This window comes from Neomonachus schauinslandi, chromosome 14, assembly GCF_002201575.2.
Source record: "Neomonachus schauinslandi chromosome 14, ASM220157v2, whole genome shotgun sequence".
Lineage (NCBI taxonomy): Eukaryota > Metazoa > Chordata > Mammalia > Carnivora > Phocidae > Neomonachus > Neomonachus schauinslandi.
In genome coordinates, this window is record NC_058416.1 from 46,866,483 (window position 1) to 46,890,069 (window position 23,587).

Consider the following 23,587-nt stretch of genomic DNA (forward strand, 5'->3'; position numbering starts at 1 on the left):
TGAGTATTCTCAGGAGGGCTCCCCTAGCCGCCTGGCGGGAATGCCACACACAAACTCACCGAATGGGAAGACCCGCCTAGAAAGCCGAGTAGCTCTGCTGGTACAGTGGGAATGTTTTCTTCTGCGGTGCATACAGAGTTGGGAAAGGCTACACTGGTCTGAAAAGATTACAGGCCTTTGGTAATTGATTGTCCTAAGTCACAAAATAAGAGCACAGGGTTTTATGCTTGCATGAGGTTTATTGACCAAGTACGCTCGGTGGCGGACTCCACCTTGAACGTTGGCTCAAACGGCATCGTTTCCAGCATCTGTTAGAAATGTAAACAGTGAATTGTTTAATCACAAAACCGAACACGTAAAGTGAGCGGTAGATCAGAAATGGGAGGTCTACCCTCCCATTACTAAATTCTTATCTAATCATGTAGCTGTCTGTGCATTTGCACTGAAATATCCCAGCATTTCATGCTGAAAACAGCCATTCTGACAATTCCACTGAAAGTCTACAAAGGCAGAGAAGGGCACATAGAGCTAAGATTTGATAATGGAGTTATCTCCTTAAATACTGTCCATAGAGTACTTGAGCCTGCTTGTGAAGGAAATCTAGCTTTTGCCCATTGGATATTCAGTATCCTGAACATTGAAGTAACTGAACTCGTTGGGGTGTGGGTTTGACCCTTGCATTGTACCTTCTTGTCTCCCTGCTTCCTCTAGTGACCTCCTCCTGCCTTCTAGGTCTGTCATTCTTCTGGCTTCCTGCTGAGCTGTCAACCCCAGTGTCTGTCCTATGGATCTAGGGGCCCTGAATCATATGGTTCCCCTTCACAGCTCCAGCGTCATCTTAGGGGCTGTCCCCAGCTCCTCCCCACCAGCATCATTTTGGCCTCCTTGCCATGTCGGAGTCCTGCTCTTTCCTGCCCTAGGCCCAGTCTGTAGGCTCTCTGCAAGGCTGGTTCCTTCTTGGGACTCGGGTCAGCGGACATCCGGGCCTGACCACCCTAACAAAGGAGGCTCTATGTCAGCATTGTTGTCCTCACCATTCTTAACATGGTGTCCTGAACTCTCCAGTCCATTCGCCCATGGAGGGGGAAGTCTGGGCCTTGCTCTGCCCACAGCGGGGAGGTGGGATGAGCACGGGACAGGGCATTAGGTACTGGTGGGACGAAGAACTTAAAGATGATTTGTGATTAAAGGGTGATTCAGGTAATGCCAGTTGTTTTAGCTTCTTCAGGTGTTTCCAACCTGCCTGTGCTGTAAATCTTCACGCTCCAAGGGAACAAACCTGCTACAGTGACAGGGTGCTCCACGGCATCTCTGATTTCTCACCTCTCTCTCCAGTTGGCTGCAGTGCTCACGTCTGGCACCTGCTCCGACCCACCCCTTCACCTACCGATTAGATTAAAAGTTCCTACCTAATGTCTTTTTTCTTATAAAGCCATCCCTTTTTAGCATCTTCCACGGGGCTAGCTGAAGAACCAGGTATTCAAAGGTGATTGGGTGGATGGGCTCATGTCTTAGGCCCCAAGTCCTCAGTGTGAGTCATCTGGTGCAGTGCATGTACTGTGCATTTCTTATTAATAATTGGGGGTAATGAACTTGGGAACCCCGACTCTGCACATCTCCATTCAACTTCTGTAAATACCTCTATCTCCAGGTCAACAAATCAAAGTACTAGTGTGTTAAGGCCCACATATTATGGTAGAAAAGTTTACCTACCATTTTTAGGTTTCTGCTCTGCGAACATGGGCAGTAGTCACGGTTATTTCTCCAGCAATACCGTAACTTCCAAAGGGAGTACGTTTGTCACCCGATCCTGAACCTTTTTTGGCTACATCTTCTACTGGGAATGCAACAGAAAGAAAAACTGGGCTTTGTGGCCTGGGGACATCTTGTCCACTTGGAGGAGGACTACCATTCTGGGGGTTTGGGGTATGTTTCTGGAATTTCTGATCTGCAGGAACAGCAATGGGTACTTGGACTGCAGCGTATCTCTTCAAGGCATCTGACTGAGAAACAACAGCATGTCCAGGAAGAGGTTTCCAATCCTGAGCTTCCTGAACATTCGAGCCTACTAAAATAAAAGGTGGGGCACTGGTCTTCTTGCTGTCGTCCATCATCACGTAAGTTGGAGAAGTAACTTTCGGTGGCTGCTGCAGAAACTTTGGATCCTTAGGATTAGATAAATAGAGGGTTGCTTGGGGGAAAGGCCCAGGTGCAGGTGGCGGTGATGGGCGACTTTGTTGATTCATATCAGTTAGACAATAAAGGGTCCACATGTTAGAGTATGGTGGTGGTTGTCCTGCTTCGCTTGCTGCTATGGCTATAAAAAAAAAAAATTTGCAGGCATTAAAGGTTGGTCTCTGTATCAGGCGCTATGCACAGAAATGTCTTTGTAAGTTTTCTTTACATATAAACAAAGAGCTGCAGTAGTAATGTGTGCCATAAAGCATGCTATAGAGAGGGCTAAATCGTGTTTGGTAATGTGAAAGAAGCGAGGCTCTCTACCACTGGAAAGTGAGAACAGCGTCGTGCTAGCAGGTGGCAGGGGCACTCAAGTTGTGCCTGAAGCAGCAATCTCATCCGAAGCCGCCGGTCCTGGGGCGGCCAGCTTGAGACGTGGCCACCGCAGCGCCCGCACACACGACATGGAGGATCCACATTTGGGGCTTTACCAAAAGAATCAATTGAAGTGTGTGTGAAGCCAGTGAAAAAGTGTTAATGCATCTGCATAGTGACTTTTTCTTTACTAAAGAAGTCTGCATGGGGGCGTCATCTTTTGGTCACATTATCAGTTTCTTTGGCCCTTTACAGGCCCCACAATCTCACATTAATTGGGCACCACACACAGAACATCACATAATCTAGGACTCAGAACCCCAGAGAGCACCGGCTGTAGGCAAGGCTTGAAATCATAGGTCCTAGGTGGCAGTAAAAGGCTGATTGGTCCCAAAGGGGTTCTTTAAGGGCCGGCGGGGGGAAGCCTTCTAGGAGTGCCACCCGTCTATTTAACACCAAGGCATCTGTGATGGCAAGTTTGACTTGACTAATGAAGACAGTACTGTCTTGGAGAACTAAGTCCCAGAAGATGGGATGGAGGCGAAACTCCTTCCCGACGGAGGAGTGGCATGGGGCCCAAATTGTACTGAGTTCACCGTATGAACGCTGGGCCTCGCATCCCTGGTGCAGCTTTTCTTCCCCAGAAAAGAACAGAACACTATGCACATGATTAAGCTGGTCAGTTTTCAATAGCTTCAGATGCAGTCAATGGATCCTTCCGCAAGCCAGTGAAAAATACAAGCCTAGTCTTCCGTTTGAAATCTCCACGTGGTGCTTTAGAAAAAGGGCGAGGCACTGGGGAGCCGCGACTGGGGAGCCACTGCTGCTCCCGCCACAAGGCGCGTGCCCGTCCCGCGCGCCAGCTCCCAGCGCTGCCCTCGGCCTTTTCAGTGGTGCGGACCCCGCCACACTGCCAGACAGAATTTGATCCCAGAACACCTGCTTTGGTAACACTTGACCGTTCCGGCTCTGGGAAGAGTCAGCGTGGGAGGGTTTCTGCAAAAGGGAGCGGGGAGGTCGGCTCCATCTAGCCCTCAAGGGGAGGGGGCAAGAGGGGGGCAGGCCTAAGTCCAGAGTTGGAGGGAGGGAGAGATCAAGCCAGGTCTGTGTCACGGGCAAGCCCGGTCGACGTCCGGCAGCGCAGCCGGCGGTGGGGTTTTTGCCCGTCGGGGTTGCTGACGGGAGGCCAGTCGGCTTAGCTGCGGCCGCCTCTGCGCTCACCCGGGGGACAGAAGTGCGGCCGAGCCGTCCCCTCCGTCCAGCTCTGGGGCTGCCCTCACGGCTGCAGGAGCCCCCCTCTACCCCCCCGCCCCGGCAGGGAGCCAGGGCTCCCCGCACCCGCTTGCAGGGCCCTCTCCCACTGCAGGGCGAAAGCAGGGGCGACACACCACCATGTCTCTCTGGAGGGCGTTGTGTGGTTGGAGGTTGACACTCACAAGTGAGCCATTTCAAAGCAACACCCCGTGGCCCACGTTCGCAACAGCAGATTCGATCACAGGTTTGGGGCCTGACAGGAGGCTCTTCAGGTTTTTCACTCCGTGTGCTGTCCGAAACTGCTAGGTGACCCAACTGGGAGGCCAAGCTGTGGTGATGTCACTTTAAAATCACTCCTCTCATAAGAGTAAAATCTCAAGTACGACAAGGCCTTTACAGAGGTTTGCCATCTTACAAGCTATTGAAAATGGAGCCTTTGACCAACCTGGAGGGAGCCCACGTCCGTGGTTACCTGAAACACAGAGGTCACCTGAAAATATAATTGGTAATTTTGTAAGTATCTGGTTTTCTTACCTGGCTCCATCAAACCTTGTCCGAGTGCTGCTTCCCCTTGTGGTTCGGGTTCTGGAACAGGAGGGGGGGTACCACCAGCTGCCCTTCCCGGCGCAGCTGAGAGCCCTGCGGTGGTAGCTTCCCCAGAGAGCACGAGTTTGGCCTCCATCTCCTGGGCTGCAGAGTTTCCCCGGGACTCCTGTGCAGGGTTGCCAGGGACTAGGGCAGTGAACTCCGTTTCAACGTGCAGAGGTTTTTCAGAGCCTACTGCTTTGGTGGAGCCCTGTGCATCCGGGGACTGTGCAGACTGACCTTTCAAAAAGGGGTCAGGGAGCAGAATGGCTGCTTCTGCTTCCATATGTACTGAGGAATAATTTGCATCCTCCTCCAGCGGTTTTACCGAACCTACAGGTTTCTCGGACATGCCTGTGGCGAGTGCTACAGGAATGGGACTAAGTGGTGGCTCGTTTGCTTTAAGAGAAGCAACGTGATCAGTAAAAGGGATAACTATGTGTTCTGGTATTTGCTCGACATAAGTAACTCCTTCAGTCACAGGCTCATTGTTATAGATAGACGATACGCGAATGAATGAGGTGACCTCAATATCAGCCTGCAAAGGGACCTCGGGAGCTTGATCGTAAGCAGGAGGGTCTTGTTCATCCTGCAAGGGGAAGGAGGAAGCCGCTGCTGGTTCAGCTTCATCGTCTTTAAGTTTAGAACCCAAATCTACACGGACAGCTGTTTGGCTCAGAACCTGCAGGACTGCCCCCTCTGCAGAATACGCAGGAGTGGCCACCCGGGCATCTTCAGCAGCCTCTAAGCTCAGCACCTCGTCGGAAAACAGAGGCATACTCGTGGCCACATCCACCATTAACACGTCAGACCGATCAGAATGAACAGATGCAACTTTACCTAACATTTGAGCAGCAAACTGAGCTGGGTCCGCTGGGACATAAGCAAACTCGGGTGACACGGCTGCTGGAGGTGGTGATGAGGGTGGGGTCATCCCCTTAGGGGTAGATGGTTTCAAACTGGAACCACCAGCTGCTTCGGGTGTCTCCTCGGGTTCCTGGAGCACCTCCAAGTGAACTGATGGGAACTGAGTGGTTTTGTTCATAAACAGTGGTCCAGCGATATTGTCCTCCTCTGTGTCTGTAGATTTCTCCATCCGTGTAGGTTCTTGGGAAACTGTAGATGTTCCTACCTGTTCTTTCATACATTCTGCTTTCTTCTCTTGTGTCGTTCCTTCTGACCACCTCTCTACTAAAAAAGCCAAATGGGTTAATAAGCGGATATCCCCCCCCCCAATTTTAAAGCAGTAATAGGTTGAACTTTCAGATGTCAATACACAGAGAAGCACAGAAGAGTTTTGCCTAATTTCAGCATCTGTGATTTAGAATGGGTACTGAAACTTCCCTGTCCTTACCCACTCAGAAGACACCTCAGCTCATCTCAGAAATCAGGGACTGTGTAGCACCGTGACAAAACAGAATCAGATACCACCTTCAGCTGGTCCGCGTCAGGGGGAAAGACTGTAACTCTGCCTAGAACTAAGGAAGCTGGAATCCTCCATGGAAAAAGCTCCTGATCTAAACTTCTACACAAAACCCAAGGATTCTGGGAAAGGGGGTTCCACCTGAGCAGTAAGTGGTCTGATCTTCAGCTGATGGAATAGCTTCTTAATGAAACAAATGCTGTCATGTTAATAAAGGCAGTGCTCAACTTAAGACAACTGGTATATAAAATTTAACAATGAGTGGGAAAACGGGGCCTATAGGATATTTTGACATTAGGAAACATCCTATAGTCTGACCTAAAAATGGTAGCACTTGCTGGCGAGGTATGATAAGGCAGCAGCCAAAGTTGAACTGACCCAGACAAGAGGGGCAGGAAGAGACCTCCAGATCCATCAGCAGATGACCTAGAGGAGCTCCTAGGGTGGGGAAGATGCTGTGAAACCCTCTTCTCTGTCTGTGCCCCACCCCCCTCCCTCATCAGCTGCTTTCACAGCTGCTTGCTCAACTGCGCATTTTCTCTTGGGGAAGCATGTCCTGCGCATCACAATGACATCGGCAGGAAAAGCAGAAAGTGGGTGTGTTTCAGCTTGGTTCTTACTCCTCGCACACTGTCTTTATTCCTCAGCTCTGACCTTCCTGGGGTTCACTGCATCACCAGGGCTTCACAAGCCTCTTCGTGTCAGTTGGGCCCAAACCCACCGCCCCCGACAGCACCCCGCTTCCGAAATCCCCACTCAGCTTCTAGTCTCCCACCAGCTCTTCCCTGCTAAGCCTCACGCTGTCCTCCACACAGCTCGGGAGTTGGCCAGCAACCCAAAGGAAATGCTTGGCAGACTTTGGGGGCTCCTTCTCTGCAAACACCCCCTCTCTGATGCTTTGTTGCCCAAATCCCAGCCATAGTAGTAGCCCCAAACCCTCCATTTTCTCTTCCCAGACACGCTTCCACTCTATGCTGGGTCTCGCTTGCCTTGTGCAAGAAGTTGAGAAATGCTGCTAGGGTGAAGAGGGGGCTCACTTTCCGTGAACTCCTTCTCCCAAGGATCCAGGCACTGGGCTTCGGTTTACAGAATTGCTCCAGCTTTTACGATGGTCGATGAGAGGAGGCTGAGTGTGGTAGCAGCCCCCCCCCATCATAGCTGACAGTGAAAGATCTCTTCCTGCACTGATTTTCCCTGGCACAGCGTCTGGCAATGGGGAGGAACTGAAAGATTTGATAAGTGAAATAGTGAATTGGACTTTATGGACAGGTAGGATTTGAAAGGTGCGTAGCGACTCCTGGAGAGGGAAGTAGCAGAAGCCAGAAACCAGGCGATGACAAGCTGTCTGGCTGGTGCAGAGAGAGAGGGCGGCAAAGGGAGGAGAGATTCAGATCGCAGAAAGCTTAGTTTGCACGGCCTGGTCTTGGAAAGGGATCAAAACTTATGACAGAGTTGTCAGCATTACTTGCTCTATTTGCATTAAAATGCTTATCTCCAAATGGCAAAATTTACTTGATATAAGTTAAAAATATTTAGCCCATCTAGTTTAAAAGTCTCTTTGGTTAATTATTCAATCTTTTGGGGCTATTTATCAAAGATTCGCCCACTTCTAAAGAAGGAAGCCGAATGCTAGAGTCAGCTCTGGCTCTGACCCACGTTGCTCTTCTCTGCTGGCTCTCGGGTGGCCTCGAGGAGAGCCCCCGCTCCTAGTGCTTGCGCTCTAGGCGTTGGTCCCTGACGTGGTCGTAGTCACTTAAGGATTTCCACTTTGTGGAAAATGAGCCTGTTATTTCCTGGGAGATGCCCCTCCTAATTTAATTTGGTCCTCTTTAGCATCGGAGGCCTAGCTGCCAATTTTTATTTTGTCCCCAGCTTGGGCAGTATGTGCTATAGCGCTCTGCCGGCAGGGTGAGCGACGTCACTTTGTCCCAGCCCGATTCCCTGCTAGTCAGCACTCTGGGACCATCAGAACACATCTGGACCAACTACCGGCCACGTGTGGGCCCTGGCACACCAGAAATCTCATCTGTGGCCCACCTGAGAAAGACTCTCCATGATTTCTAATCTACCTCTTCACATTCAATTCTTTTATTCAACACTTACCGCAGGTCTGATCGTGACAATTACAGCACACGTGAACATAGCGTAGCATGTGTTACGCTAAATGCAGAGCCATGCTAACCATGCAGCCGCTCTGAGAGGCCCCCGGGAAAGCAAAGCACAAGCCTTTTGGTCAGGGTTTAGAGCATTCCAATCACAGATTCTCCCCACCTTCCTAATAACCACCTTCGGTCTCAGCTAGCACTCGGTGTGCACTCCCCACGCCCCGGGACCACAGTCCCACGCCAGGACGGACTTCCTATTTCCCTTCCCTTTGCAGCAGGAAATGAGCTTATATCCTATGGCATATATAAAATAAAAACTTGATTCTGGTACCTTTGGCTCTTAAGTTAAAAGTCAGCTCTGGAAATTCCAAGAAAATCTTCTCTCAACAAAAACAGGCTCCTGGAAAACTGAAGTGTTTCTTCCTAGGAACTTTGGAAACTCACTACTGAGTAATGACTTCCTATTCGCATCTCCCCTAAAGCAAATGAACGCTCCAATGGGTAGAGATGGACGGAGCTAATAGGAACAATGGGAGGCTATCTGAAATCACTATACACTAGTTTAATATTTTTCAGAAATATCCCTGTGACATTGAAGAGTTTGGATTTTATGAACAATAGGGCGCTATCAATGTTCCAGAGAGCAAAGAGCTACACTTACCTTCTCAGGTCCAAGATGTTCTTCCTGCTCATACTGACTCTTGTGTCCTAGTGTCCCTGACCCCATTGTCTTCACTTTCCTGGTCTGCCATATCTGCTTCCTCTCTTAATCCTAACCCTGTATTTCTGTCCTAGGCTGCCAATCTGACCCCAACTCTTGACAATACCATTGACTGGTTCCATGATTTGTCTTCTTTAGTATGGACTATTCCCCAACTGATTAATCTTACCACAATGTAAAACATAAATGACCCAAGGCCCCCTCCCAATATCACAACCAGATAATCATTTGAACCTTTTTTAAACTTAATGAAATTCTACCTTGGTACAAATTACCACCCTGCCTAGGCAAATACAAGACTTCAAGAAATAAAAAGGATCATTTTGGCACAATACCCATCCCTGTTTAGGGAATCAGTATAGCCTTACTTGACAAAATGCCCAGGAAAGTGCAGAGTAGCACCAGAGCTTCACACAATTTAGTATAGATTGTCCTGAAATTGATACATTTCTCATTTACTTAATAAGAGAGAATAGCCACAAGTATGTGTAACCAACTGTGAAAATAATGCATAAAAATAGAATCTGGCATAAGAATTAAACTAAAAACATTATGAATATTTAATATGAATAACTCAAGACATTTAATGATATGCATAACTGCTGTGGTGCATAGAAATTGAAATTGGGCCCAATGATCAGCAGCAGTGTATGATTATAATTACAATTTATGGCCAAGCCAAGAATGTCCAGGATCAGTAAGAAAAGTTAACAGTTTGGGGCACCTGGGTGGCTCAGTCGCTAAGCGTCTGCCTTCAGCTCAGGTCATGATCCCGGGGTCCTGGGATCGAGCCCCACGTTGGGCTCCCTGCTCAGCAGGAACCTGTTTCTCCCTCTCCTCCCAGCTTGTGCTCTTTCTCGCTATCTCTGTCACTATCTGTCTCTCTCAAATAAATAAAATCTTTAAAAAAAAAAAAAAAGTTAACAGGTTAACTCAGTCGGGCTAGGCCTTCTTGATTTTTCCAAAGAGTTAGCTATGTCCTGCCTTTGTTGGATATGGGACAGGGCTGATACTAGAAACTAGACTCAGTGAAGCTGAGGGGGATGGAAGGGGATGGTGTTGAGATCTCATTTGCCACTCTGCATGAGGAAACCACTGTCCTACCCTCACTGAGTGGTGAAAAAGTGAGAACTAGCACAATCTAGCACAATCTGGCTTTGGGTTCTACACAAGAAGGTGACCAGAGAGGAAGAAGTGAAAGAGTAGGAGATACTATGGGGAAAGGGAGCTAAAATTCTTCTTTACTCTTTCAGTTCAAGAATTTCAAGTTTTTCCAAAGGAATCATAGAATGTTATTTACTATGGGAAGAACATGAGTTATGCTGCTAGGAAGATCTAAGTTTCCATCCTAACCCTACCAATTAATATTTGGAAGCTTACAAGTTTTTTAATCATGCCCAAGCATCACATTTCTCTTGAGTAAAATTGTAATGATGTCACCTACTTATAAAGTTGCCTTAATTGACAAAATATTTTTAAGTACCTAGGACAAAATATCTCCTTTTACTGCATTTCAGTTTATTTCACTTCACAAATACTGTATTTTTTACAAATTGAAGGTTTGTGGCAGCCCTATGTCAGGCACAAATGACTGGCTGTTCCCCATCTGTCTCCCTTCCTTAGGGCCTCCCTTACTCCCAGAGACACAACAATATTGAAATTAGGCCAATCGATAACCCTATAATGGCCTCTAAATGTTCAAGTGAAAGGAAGAGCCACGTGTCTCGCACATTAAATCAAAAGCCAGAAATGATTAAGCTTAATGAGGAAGGCATTTGAAACCTGAGACAGGCCGAAAGCTAGGCCTCTTCTGCCAACCAGTCAGACAAGTCGTGAATGCAAAGGAAAAGTTCTTAAAGGAAAATGAAAGTGCTAACCCAGTGAACACACAAATGATAAGCAAAACAGCCTTATTGCTGAGATGGAGAGGGTTTGAATGGTCTGGATAGAAGATCAAACCAGCCACAACATTCCCTTAAGCCAAAGCCTAATCCAGAGCCAGGCCCTGACTCTCTTCAATTCTGGGAAGGCTGAGAGAGGTGAGGAAGCTGCAGGAGAAAAGTCTGAAGCTAGCAGAGGGTGGATCATGAGGTTTAAGGAAAGAAGCCACCTCCATGACATTAAAGTGCAAGGTGAAGCAGCAAGTGCTGATGGAGAAGCTGCAGCCAGTGATTCAGAAGCCCTGAGATCATTAACAAAGGTGACTACACTAAACAATAGATTTTCAACGTAGATGAAACATTCTCATATTAGAAGATGGTATCTAGGACTTGGATAGCTAGAGAGGAGCAGTCAATGCCTGGCTTCAAAGCTTTAAAGGACAGGCTGACTATCTTGTTAGGGGCTACTGCAGCTGGTGACTTTAAGTTGAAGCCAAAGCTCCTTTGCCATTCTGACAATCCTAGGGCCCTGAAGAATTATGCTATATCTACTCTGCCTGTGCTCTAGAAATGGAACAAGGCTTAGAAGACATCATGTCTGTTTACACTACAGTTTACTGAGTAGTTTAAGCCCACTGTTGAGACCTGCTGCTCAGAAAAAAAGATTCCTTTCAAAATATTACTGCTCATTGACAATACACCTGGTCACCCCAAGAGCTCTGATGGAGAGGTATGATGAGCTGAATGTGGTTTCATGCCCGCTAATATGTCGGTACTGCAGTCCATGAATCAAGAAGGAATTTCAACTTTCAATTAAGAAATATGTTTCGTAAGGTTATCATTGTAAAAGATAATGATTCCTTGGATGGATCTGGGTGAAGTCAGATGAAAACCTTCTGGAAAGGATTCACCACTCTTAAGATGCCATTGAAAACATTTGTGATTCATGGGATGAGGTCAAAATATCAACATTAACAGGAGTTAATGTAAGAAGTTGATTCCAGCCTCATGCATGACTTTGGGGGGGGGGGTTCCAGACTTCAGTGGAGGAAGTCCCTGCAGATGTGGTGGAAACAGCAAGAGAACCAGAATTGGGAGTGGAGCCTGAGGATTGGACTGCGCTGCTGCAAGCTCATGATCAAACCTGAACGGATGAGGAGTTGCTTCTTATGGATAAGCAAGGAAAGTCCTTTCTTGAGATGGAATCTACAATCCTGGTGGAGATGTTGTGAAGATTGTTGAAATGACAACAAAGAATGTACACTATTCTATAAACTTAGTTGATCAAGCAGCAGCAGGGTTGAGATTGACTCTAATTTTGAAAGTAGTTTTGTGTGTAAATGCTGTCAAACAACATTCATGCTACAGAGAAATCATTCCTGAAAGGAAGCATCATTCGGTGCAACAAACTTCACTGATGTCTTACTTTAAGAAATTGCCACAGACACCCCAACCTTCAGCAACCACCACCCTCATCAGTCAGCAGCCACCAACATCAAGGCATCTCTCTGGAAGCTCAGATGGTAGTTAGCATTTTTTAGCAATAAAATTTAGCAAAAAAATTAAGATACATACACCTTTTTTTTTAGACATAATATTGCGCACTTAGTAGACTACAGTATAGTATAAACATAACTTTTATGTGCACTGGGAAACCAAAAACCCATTTAACTGGCTTTATGGCAATATTCGCTTTATTGTGGTGGTCTGGACCTGAACCAACAGTCTCTCCAAGGTATGCCTGTACTCGATAATTCCATTCCTCTTTCCCTTCCTTTCCTACCTGTGACATAGTAAGTGGTAGAACTTAAGAGACAACTCTTCTGCCTTAAAAGAACACCTGAGTTTCTAAAATCCCCTCAATTAATGACTCAGTGCTATTAATGAAGAAACTCTCCTGAGAAGACTGAAAAATGGGGGCACTTTCTCTGATTTATATGATAGCGTGATCTGGTTCATCCAATTGCAGAATTAAACCAGGAAGTGTTTCGCAGCATGAGCTGCTTTGGAAATAGGCATAATGTGGGTCAAAAGCCACAGGGGAGGCCTGGACAGAGCCAGGGCCATCCCAAAATTCCTAGGCTCTGGAAAACGAGGGAAGCGATGAGAGAACAGAAGAAAAGTTTGCTCTCGTGTCTGGTTCTTTTCCTCCTCCCTCTTCCATCATCTGAGTTTACATGAATTTTTAAAGGCACTGGGGAGATGGGTAAACACTACTGGTCCTATAAAGAAGCCTACCAAAAATGGGCTTCATTCCAAGAAAAATCCAGGATGAAGTGTTCAAATAAAACAAATGATATGTGCAGGGATGTACGGTGGACATAAAACAAATTGTCTTTCGTGCTCACATCTGATAGCTGGGAGATGAGTGGGGACCAGGGCACCAGGGATGTGAGTGAGCCTCTGCCCCATATTACCAAGTGCTAATACCTGATGCTGCCTTTAGGTTGACCTCGCCTCATGCTGAAGAGACCAAAAGACCAGAATAAGGGTCAGCAGACATAGTCTTCAAAGAATGGTCCATGTTCCCATATTGCAAATCACGGAAAGCCTGGGAGAGCCACAATCCCTGGGACCAACAGAGCATGTAGGGCATTAAAGGTGCCACCATCCATACCTAACACAGGGATCCACATAAGGGAAGTGTATTTAGAGGAAGCAAAAGATGCCACCTGTTCTATCCACATTTTTAGAGAACTGAACCACCATGCAGCCAAATGTGCTTGGCACTCCCACAGGAATAGCAGTTGAGGAATTAAACCAGTTAGAAGATAGGAGGATGTCATTCAGGGGAGGAAAAGCCCTACCAAATGGAAACCTTATGGTGTATATCCCTACATAGTCCCTCTTTAGCCCAGAGTGATGCTTTCCTGGATGTAGATGGGACTCATGCAGTCTCTGATAGGACCTAAGTTAATGGACACTGTTTGCCAATAAGAAACCAGTTGATATGACAATAAAAGGCAGATAAATGAGCCAAACTGGTATTAGACAGTAACAAAGAACTCTGTTTTCTGGTCATCTGGTCATACTTTCATGTTACCTTCCCATCTCCCCAGTAAACTAGAACAAGCAATGTTCATTTCTACTCTACTACCAAAGAGCAGTCTATATCTACAACCATATGGCGAGCTCACTTTTAGGATAATCTGCACGTTATGTAAATTGCCTTGGTATCCGTAGTTACTGGAGGAGAAAAGTATCTCCCTCTTCTTACCTCCATCGGAAGTATAGCTGTTCCATTAGTTCTGTCTGTTAATTAAACTAATCCACATTAGTTTAGTCCACTTGCTAAGTTGAATGGTGGGTAAGTTCCTGAGTAAACAAATTAGCCTCAAAAGCTACCAGTTAGTTACCTCCCACTATAATGATTCACCAACTTTACCACCATTCTCAAACATAGGAAGCCTGCTCGCTCCCAGGCCTCTCAAACATAGCTCCTGGTGTAGAGGGCATGAGTACAAGCCCATAATTACCTTGACTTCTTGGGAAACCAGCCTAATAGGGAAGGGGAGAATGGTCAGTGTTATAGCACTTGTGTGTATATCCTGCTGGTGGCAAGCAAATCCCAGACCTAAGTCCCGTGGTAAGCTGAGAATGCCATCAGGACCCTGCAGGGAAGCAGTCAGACTAGAGAGTAAAATATTCCTGAACCACAGCTCTTCACTCTCCCTTCAAATGTGGACTCTTGCTGATTTTAGTCTTGTTTTCTGTTTTGGGTATGTCTTTCACTGCGTATCCAAATCCTCAATTTTTACATTTTCCTACATTCTACTCCTGACTTCTCCCCAGCTTGACTAGGTATTGGCATCACCAAACTGGCAGAGTTTAAACGTGGCTCAACCTCACTGATCCTACCTTTTCTTTCTCTACAGTCATTCCAAAATATTGGCCAGCCAACGCAGCAAAAATTATTTCCTTATTTCCCTCACTGACCACGAGTCTCCGTTTTCTCCACAGAATTCTGCCAAAAGCTTCTTCTTACCATTCTTTTAGATGTGGATGCCTGTCCTTGGGATGACCAATTTAATTGATCTTCCCATCATGTAAACTGTGCCTTTCTCTTTCTCCCTGTCTCTTCTGTCAATGCAATTTCATGCTGTCATGTTCACATAGGCGTTTACACATATACACATAAAACACAACTTCTTTTCTAAGCAGAGGGATGGCCCTAGGCCACAGAGATGGGCTGGAGAAGACCACTTTCTAGGAAAAACTTCTCTTCACTATCTAGAGACTCTTGGAACAGACAAGACGGTCAGTAACCCCTAATTGATCCCCTGCCCTCCAACTGGACTGCAGTTAACCTATCACAGGGAGGAAAAAAGAAAAAAGGATGTTTATTTAATAATATAAAAAATCTTCCAAGAAGAATGTTTATATAACTTTCTTAGGTAGTGTAACTCATTATAATTTGAGTCTTCATTACTACAACATCCAATTTTCTTCAAAGTTCAGTGTACTTCCTTAAAGATGGGGACATTGGAAAGGGTTTGAGTCCTAGCTTATCCACACTGTTCGAGGTCTCATTGTACCAAATGGTTTGCAGGAGATGAGTTTTTCCTATTTTTTGTTTTTTAAAGATTTAAAATCCTCCAAACTATCTCCAGATTTAAAAAAAAAAATGGATCAAATAATTAAATAATCACACTGATAGCTTATTTTTAACAAACATCAGTGAGATAAAACAAAATATTTATGGGCATCATTCTTAAGCTTAAATGTATGGTAACAATGATGCACTAATTTATACCTAATATTATTTAACTGTTACCACTTGTACTTACCTTTAATCTGATGAAATTGTTTAACAAGATCTTTTATATCCAGAGAAGTATTCCCTGAAGGAATAAATACAGGAAATTAGATACATAAAATGCCCAATTTAAAATGCCTTCCTTTTCAAAGCAACAAATATATAATCTAAAGGAATAACAAACCTTCTCTAAACACAATAAGTTCTTTAAAATAAAATGCTGCGAACTGGGTGATGTTTGGCGGGTTGGTTTTGAGAACGGCCCTGCTGACTCCTTCAAGCAGAGTCTTGAGGCCATAAGGTACGACAAGTCTGGACTTTGAAGAAATCATTTTGGCAGGATGTCTGTAATCTCAACTATAATGAAGAAAAACAAAGTCTTATAGTATATGTTTTTTATTAAAATGTTCATGAGTTAACTATAGTTTCTAAGAATAAACCTATGTCCTATTGAAATTATTAGCTTGAGTTTAATCTCTAGGCATTTATTCTAGCAAAAATGGGGTAATTCCTCACACACACACACACACACACACACACACACACACACACACAACCAATAGCTTATCATGTGCAGATGAGCAATATGGTACTATTAAAGAAACCCATGGGAAAAGCCCTGCCAAGAACTCTAGGATGATATTAAAAACAAAGAAGGAAAAATCAAACAACCAAACTTGTTCCTGTGAAATTCAGTATTTTACACAGTACAATTTCAAGAAAGATAAATCAAGCTCATGTATCTGCGTCTAAACAAGATCCTTCCAAACTACATGGGCATTGGCTTTTCTGTGCCTTCATCAAATAGAAATGTAGAATTGGGTTTTTCTACAAGAAAATGTCTTTTTCCTCATATTTCTAAATCTATCCCTGGACACATTGATCAGCTTTCAGTATACAATTTTTAGCTTTAAATTTAATTTTGCTTTAACATTAATCAGAACAGGATTAAGTTACTTGTGGTATCATACCACCCACCACCATATGCTTTTCTTTTCTCATATCCTCCCTTAACCTCTGCCCTTGTTTTCCTCTCTCTCCCCCTCCTCCTGCCTTTCTGGATTTTAAGTGCTACCAAGGGTATTGCATAGTCTAACCTGCAATGCTCAAGAGTTGCAGAGGTTGCCATTCTAAACTGTGTGTGTGTGTTGTTTCATTGTAGAAAATGATTTAAGAAGGTTTACAAATACATGTAAAGAACAAAACTAAGTATTTAAGGAAATGAGTTCAGTGGTAAGGGCAAAATTATGCTAGGAAAATATGATGAAGCTACAGCTAAGGTTGGTATCCCACTACAAGCCATAGGCCCTACACTTTGATAAAGATGGGGTGTCAAATCAGCCCTTGAGCTATCAACCAGACATCACAAAATAGGAAACAGTTGGTTAAATGATTCATGTTTCCTGAGGTTTTAAAAAAAAATCAGTTGTCTGGGAGAATCACAAGTACTCTGAACACTGAGACCCAAGAGAAATTTCTCCTAGGAGTCCTCATAAAGGGGAGAATAGTGTGAGATAATCAATCATGTCAACAACATCCCTACAGTAAAGAGAGTAATGAATTTCATGGGGCTAAGTTGCACAGTTTAGTTATAGCAATTATACAAGAAACCAACCTCTAATAAAAAGTAATGTGTCATAGCAAAATGCTGAATATTTAAAAGCGCATTTCATCTTCCCAAAGATCAGGGAAAAAATGAATCTCTATTGGCCAAAGCAAACCCTTCGAGGATATAATTAAGTGTATTGAATCCTTTAATGAAAACCTACTCTTAGAGTATAAGTCAATGGGATCTTTACTAAATTTAACCATCTTTAAAAAACTACTGTAGCAGGCAAGCCCACATGCTAAACGTCAAGGGACATAGGCAGTAATTGTATGTATGATCTATATATATACTTACACTATATTTGTGTGTGTATATACGTATATCATTTTTTCAAGTACACACTTTGCACTCCAGTGAGAGCAGATAGTCGTGTTCGGGTAAGTGGCTTACTAATAGCCATGATGGAGCTACCAAAACACCCTTTCTGCAGGCAGTTAGCAGTTGATGCGACCAACGGTGGCGAGAATGGCCGTGCAGAGATCCTATTGGTTCTCAGCGCAGGTGGTAGCTGCATCCCCACCCACACCAGACTCTGGGCCTGTGTGGGGCCTTTCTGTGCCCCGGGACCTGGGATGCCGAGCGTCCTACAACACAATCCCATGCAGAGAACAGTCCTGAGCAAGTTGAGAAATCCTGGGACACCAAGCATGACTACATCAACGGGTACTCACACACCTAGGTTGAAGATTGCTTAAAAGTGACTGCGTAATTCTTGCCACATCTCCTTTAAAGATTCTCAAAAACAAGTTTTACGACCCCGAACCCCCGCGCTGAACCGTGAACTTCCATTTTACCCACTCCCCCAGGGCTAACGCCTGAGGAGGACAACAGGGCTGGAGGCTGAGGACGCGCCAGTGGGGGCTTGTTGGAAACGTCCAACGCTACACAACCATTCGGTCCCTCAAGACCTACGCTGAGATCTGTGCTTGGTCTGCCGTTAGATTTGTTTGGTGGCAGGGGCAGCAAAATGGGGGAGAGTGGGCGTCCCAGTTCCGCGTCCACTAGTTCAGGAGGAGCAGGTGGCAGACCCTCCTCCCGGGATCCGGGAGCTCCGCCACACTCGCCGGTGTGGGCCTGCCCTTCCCCACCGGCCTCCCACTCCAGAGGCCCTCCGCAGTCCCCAACACTGGAAGAACCGTCCACCACCGCGCGAGGCGCCCCGAGGGCCTAACTGCCTCCGGCGCTGCAGGGTGGGGGGCCTTTTTTCCAGATTCGCCCCACCTTCTCCTTTCCGGCTATGCTCTAAAGTGCTTCCTCGTTGCCCCCTTGCCGGCGGCTCCTGTAGGAGCCCGCGCTCCCAGCGGGGCCTTTATACCCCTGCGGACGTCAGGCCGTGCGTCACAAAGCCCCTCCCTCCCGCTGAGGGCCCCGGCGGCCACGGAAAGAGGCGGAGCCTCGGTGCCCCCAGCCAATGAGGAGCAGAAGGGGACAGAGGCTGGAACTCCGCTGGGCGGGAGCGCCTCGCGTTTTCTGACAGAATACGAAAGGGCGTAGGGAAACTGGCGTTTTCAAACGGCCAGGAGTCAGTCAAGGCGACGGCCTCTCCGCTTTTGGTCGCTCAATATAAAATAAGAGCTGTTGTAGAAGGAAAGAGAAATAGATTTATGGCAGTTCGCGCCGTCACCACCGCGCCTCTTCACACTACTCCCTCAGCCCAACATGTTACTTTTCAGTCACCTTTTCGAAGAATTAATGTCACGATATACATAACAAACACTAGTCTAAAGACGAGCAATTTCATGCAACACAGTACTTTCTGAGAAAAATCCCCTGTGGAAAGAGAATTTGGCACCAATCTTGAAGCTTCCAGTTCCCGTTAATTCGGGTCTTGCACTACCTGGGGCACGACCCATCCTTTCCAAACCACACCGGCAGGAGCCGGCTGCCATTTCAGACCCAAGTGAGGCAAGGCGCACTCCTTTCAAATACCCGCTCTCTCACCAGTCAAGCTCACAGGTTTGTACTGGGCGTTAACCACCACCATAATCATGAGGCCCAAATTCCAAACAGGCTTCATTGTCATCCATTTTCATATATTTAAAAAACAAGAACCACTGGAAATCAACCATCAAATGACATCTTCGGGGCATCTATCTGATAAAAACATTTTTTTTTTTTTTTTTAAACTCAAACAGTTAAGGCTTCCAGAGCTCTTAAAAATAAGAGGCAATGTTAAGGCTCTGGTCTACATCTATGATGCACAGAGCACTTTCTATGGATATTAATTCATCCATATAATAATTACTGAATTCCCCTTACGTGGCAGGCTCCCTCTTTTCACGAAAATTATATTTTAAAAGGAGAAATGCTAAGTTTACACTTTGAGTGTGATGACAGGTCTGCAGATGGTACATTTTTTTGTCCTTTATCCCTACCCCCAGCTCCGCTTTGGTAGATACAAGTGAAATGAAGCTGTCATGATTTCTGATGGTTTGGTTCATAATACATTTAACCATCAAAGATAGAAACTGACCTACTAAAAAACCCCAAGTACAAACCCCCTTTATGGTGTCTTCCGGGAATCAGAGACATTTATGCTTATGTAGCCAAACCTTAACAGGCCATCTTGGACACACAGGTGTTAGATACTGTGCAGAATATCTGAGACTCACGTCAAGCCCTTACTCTTTCCACATTTCTTCAGTAACTGTTTTGTCCAAGTCCCTCTGAAATGCATATTGTTACAGTGAAAACATTTAACCAAACATTTTCAAACGACCATTTGCTGCTTTGATTTCTAGAACTCCTAATGATTTCATGTGGTTTTATAATCTTCTTGTCCTTCCCCTTTCAGTCACTAGGGACCTAAAGGCAAAATGCAAATCTACTTTGTTTTCCATTGCTCCCTGCTCCCCACACTTAATTTACAGAAGTTCAAGGTTCTCGGTGGGACCTCTGCCTAATTCAAATCTCATTTAGTCCATTTTCACCTGACTACATCCTTCTTTAAAACTCAGCTCACAGGGCACCTAGGTGGTTCAAATGGTTAAGCATCTGCCTTCAGCTCAAGTCATGATCTCCAGTTCCTGGGACTGAGTCCGTGGGGCTCCCAGCTCAGCAGGGAGTCTGCTTCTTCCTCTCCCTCTGCCTCTCCCCCTGCTTGTGTGCTCTCTTTCAAATGAAGAAATAAAATCTTTTAAAAAAATAAAACTCAGCTCAGGAATATCCTAGTTTAGAAAGCCAATCGGTTAGAAGCATTTCCTCAGTGGCCCCATGATAACATACTCTATGAGCACAGCCTTGCTACAGAATTCTGTTTGTGTTGGTCTCATCTCTCAGCTTTACAAAATACTTAACAAAAGATGATGACCTAGGGCAGCGTTTCTCTAATTTAGACCACCTGAATTAGAATCATTTTTAGGAGCTTGTTAAAAAATGCCTTCCTGGGCGCCTGGGTGGCTCAGATGGTTAAGCGTCTGCCTCCAGGTCAGGTCATGATTCCAGGGTCCTGGGATCGAGTCCCGCATCGGGCTCTCTGCTCCTTGGGAGCCTGCTTCTCCTTCTGCCTCTCTCTCTCTCTGTCTCTCATGAATAAATAAATAAAATCTTAAAAAAAAAAATGCCTTCCTAAGGTCCATCAAAATCCTAAAGGAGAACACAGGCAGCAACCTCTTCGACCTCAGCCGCAGCAACTTCTTCCTAGAAACATCGCCAAAGGCAAGGGAAGCAAGGGCAAAAATGAACTATTGGGACTTCATCAAGGTAAAAAGCTTTTGCACAGCAAAAGAAACAGACAACAAAACCAAAAGACAACCGACAGAATGGGAGAAGATACTTGCAAATCACGTATCAGATAAAGGGCTAGTATCCAAAATCTATAAAGAACTTATCAAACTCAACACCCAAAGAACAAAGAATCCAATCAAGAAATGGGAAGACATGAACAGATATTTTTCCAAAGACGACATCCAAACGGCCAACAGACACATGAAAAAGTGCTCAACATCGCTCGGCATCAGGGAAATCCAAATCAAAACCTCAGTGAGATACCACCTCACACCAGTCAGAATGGCTAAAATTAACAAGTCAGGAAATGACAGATGTTGGCGGGGATGCGGAGAAAGGGGAACCCTCCTACACTGTCGGTGGGAATGCAAACTGCTGCAACCACTCTGGAAAACAGTATGGAGTTTCCTCAAAAAGTTGAAAATAGAGCTACCCTACGATCCAGCAATTGCACTACTGGGTATTTACCCCAAAGATACAAATGTAGGGATCCGAAGGGGTACGTGCACCCTGATGTTTATAGCAGCAATGTCCACAATAGCCAAACTGTGGAAAGAGCCAAGATGTCCATCGACAGATGAATGGATAAAGATGATGTGGTATATATATACAATGGAATATTATGCAGCCATCAAAAGGAATGAGATCTTGCCATTTGCAACAACGTGGATGGAACTGGAGGGTATTATGCTGAACGAAATAAGTCAGTCAGAAAAAGGCATGTATCATACGACCTCACTGATATGAGGAATTCTTAATCTCAGGAAACAAAGTGAGGGTTGCTGGAGTGGGGGGTGGGGTGGGAGGGATGGGGTGGCTGGGTGATAGACACTGGGGAGGGTATGTGCTATGGTGAGCGCTGTGAATTGTACAAGACTGTTGAATCACAGATCTGTACCTCTGAAACAAATAATGCAATATATGTTAAGAAAAAAAAAAAAAGAAGATGGCAGGAGCAGAAGAATGAAGGGGGGGAAATCGGAGGGGGAGACGAACCATGAGAGACGATGGACTCTGAAAAACAAACTGAGGGTTCTAGAGGGGAGGGGGGCGGGAGGATGGGTTAGCCTGGTGATGGGTATTAAAGAGGGCACGTTCTGCATGGAGCACTGGGTGTTATGCACAAACGATGAATCATGGAACACTACATCAAAAACTAATGATGTAATATATGGTGATTAACATAGCAATAAGAAAATTTTTAAAAAAGCGCCTTCCTAAGCCCTATCTAGTACCTCCTGAATCAAATTCTCAAAAGAGTGCTGATTTGTAAAACTAGAATTTGTGAACCACTGGCCTGTGATTGGAGAAAGTGTAACCTAGAGCTCACTCAGGTTACAATACTCCCAGGCAACTAGGAGCTATAACTCAGCCCCCTTACTAGTTTTCACAAGAAAGCCAAGTAGAATGCACTGGGTGATTTACACTTTACAGAAGAAGGGGCACATCTTCTATGGACGGACTTTCCATTCTCCTCCCCCCCCCCCCCCCCCCGTCCCTTTTTCTTTTTTGGTTTTCTCTTCCTTGCTTCTAAGTCTCCTCCCTCTACTATGTGTCTTCTTAGGATGATTTGAGCTTAACCATTTTTTTTTCTACAAAATATACCACCAACAGGATTCTAAAAAATTTAAGAAATACCAAACAGTACATCATGACTATGAATGTGTATGTTCATAGGTGCAGAGCCATATATATTTGTATCCTTGCCACTACAATTGGCTTAAGGAAGCAGTCAACTAGGAAAGTTATACAGCAAAGAAATACACATGTGTGTGTGTATTTTAGAAATCAGCTATGCACTGTCCTTTTAGTTGGCAGAAGTAAAAAAGTGGAAATTCTATAAATAATTGACTTGTTCAATATGCAACAATAAATTCCTACTTTTTTGTGACATCTGAAATACTTCTTCACTTGGTCAAATACTTAGCTATCATGTGTTAAAATCAAAAAGACACCTAACCTAATAAAAAAAATCTTAAATATTTTAACCACAATGTTACATATATTACATTAGACCATGCCTTCAAAGTGTGTCAAATCATAAATATGTTCAGAGTACATAAATATACATTAGATATTTCTTTCCTCAAGGCAAAATCTAATACAAAAATACATTTGACACTCATAAAGTAGAAGATCCATTTGAGAGCCTCCAAAATAGGAATGGGGAAGGAGTACGTGATGCCAACAAAGCACACATAGATGCAACTTGTTCTGGTTGTATGATTATTTTCTTCATCCGCGAGGGGTAAAGAGCAATTTACACCAAGCTAAGTTTCCAGGCAGATCACAGTTCACAGGTTGGATAAGTCATGGCACGCAGGCCAGAGAAATGTCATGAATTACTCAACTCAAAAATGTACTCAGATTTCAGTCAATCTAATGGTACCATATACCTGTACTGTGGTTTTGTTATTTTAGAGACTTTAGAATCATCATCTACCCCATCTCCATACTCTACCACCCTGTTAACACACATAAACCACAGGACGAACCAGGGGCTATCCTGCACCAAATGTAGGAGACAGTTTATAATCAAACCTACTCTCTATTAAAGTGGTATGGTATAGTTGTCTATGCAGATAAGCGAACTGGACACAAACTTCTTTGAAACCCTGAAATCTCTCTGGAGAGATGCAAATAAATTGTTATATCAATTAGTATAGGAACAACTTTTCATTTTAAAATACAGGGCTTTATGTAATCTTTGAATACTGAATTATAGTTCAAACAATATTTGAACTGAAAATTCAAGTACATATGAACTAAAGCAAGAACTCCGCGATTCAGAAGGTGCCGCAATCGTAACTGGGAAGTTTGGCTCATGTATGTTATAGCCAAAGAGGACAAAATGGCAAGAGCCATATTTTACAGATTCATAATGTTCTTCCCTCAAGCCTTGATGAAATCAGGTATCCAATATTTTTAAACACCATTTTTTCTCTTCAGAAAGCATCTACTTGGCTTCTGGATCT

At 44.8% G+C, this 23,587-nt stretch overlaps 1 protein-coding gene across 5 annotated transcripts; it reads right to left on the bottom strand.

Annotated features, from left to right (window-relative positions):
- Nucleotides 1-219: 219 nt before the first annotated feature.
- CABYR (calcium binding tyrosine phosphorylation regulated) lies at nt 220-18,157 on the bottom strand. Of its 5 annotated transcripts, none has more exons than XM_044920880.1 (5): nt 18,108-18,157; nt 15,462-15,634; nt 15,309-15,362; nt 4,342-5,583; nt 220-308 (listed from the first exon to the last, which is right to left on the bottom strand). In XM_044920880.1, the coding sequence occupies exons 2-5, from the start codon at nt 15,607-15,609 to the stop codon at nt 286-288; spliced, it is 1,467 nt and encodes a 488-aa protein (XP_044776815.1). In that variant the 5' UTR covers nt 15,610-15,634; nt 18,108-18,157; the 3' UTR covers nt 220-285. The 5 variants fall into 5 exon arrangements, with proteins under 5 accessions (XP_044776815.1, XP_044776814.1, XP_044776816.1 ...); XM_044920881.1 differs by lacking the exon at nt 220-308 and adding an exon at nt 1,719-2,317 and having other exon boundaries at nt 5,233-5,583; XM_044920879.1 differs by lacking the exon at nt 18,108-18,157 and having other exon boundaries at nt 15,462-15,706.
- Between the last annotated feature and the right edge of the window lie 5,430 nt (nt 18,158-23,587).

Excerpts from the sequence above, each read along its gene's own strand:
- CABYR (XM_044920880.1), bottom strand. The coding sequence starts at position 15,609 with ATGATTTCTTCAAAGTCCAGACTTGTCGTACCTTATGGCCTCAAGACT. Across the intron at positions 5,584-15,308 it reads ACAATTTCATCAGATTAAAG|TAGAGAGGTGGTCAGAAGGA; the intron begins GTAAGTACAAGT and ends TGGCTTTTTTAG. Across the intron at positions 309-4,341 it reads ACAAGGTTTGATGGAGCCAG|ATGCTGGAAACGATGCCGTT; the intron begins GTAAGAAAACCA and ends CATTTCTAACAG.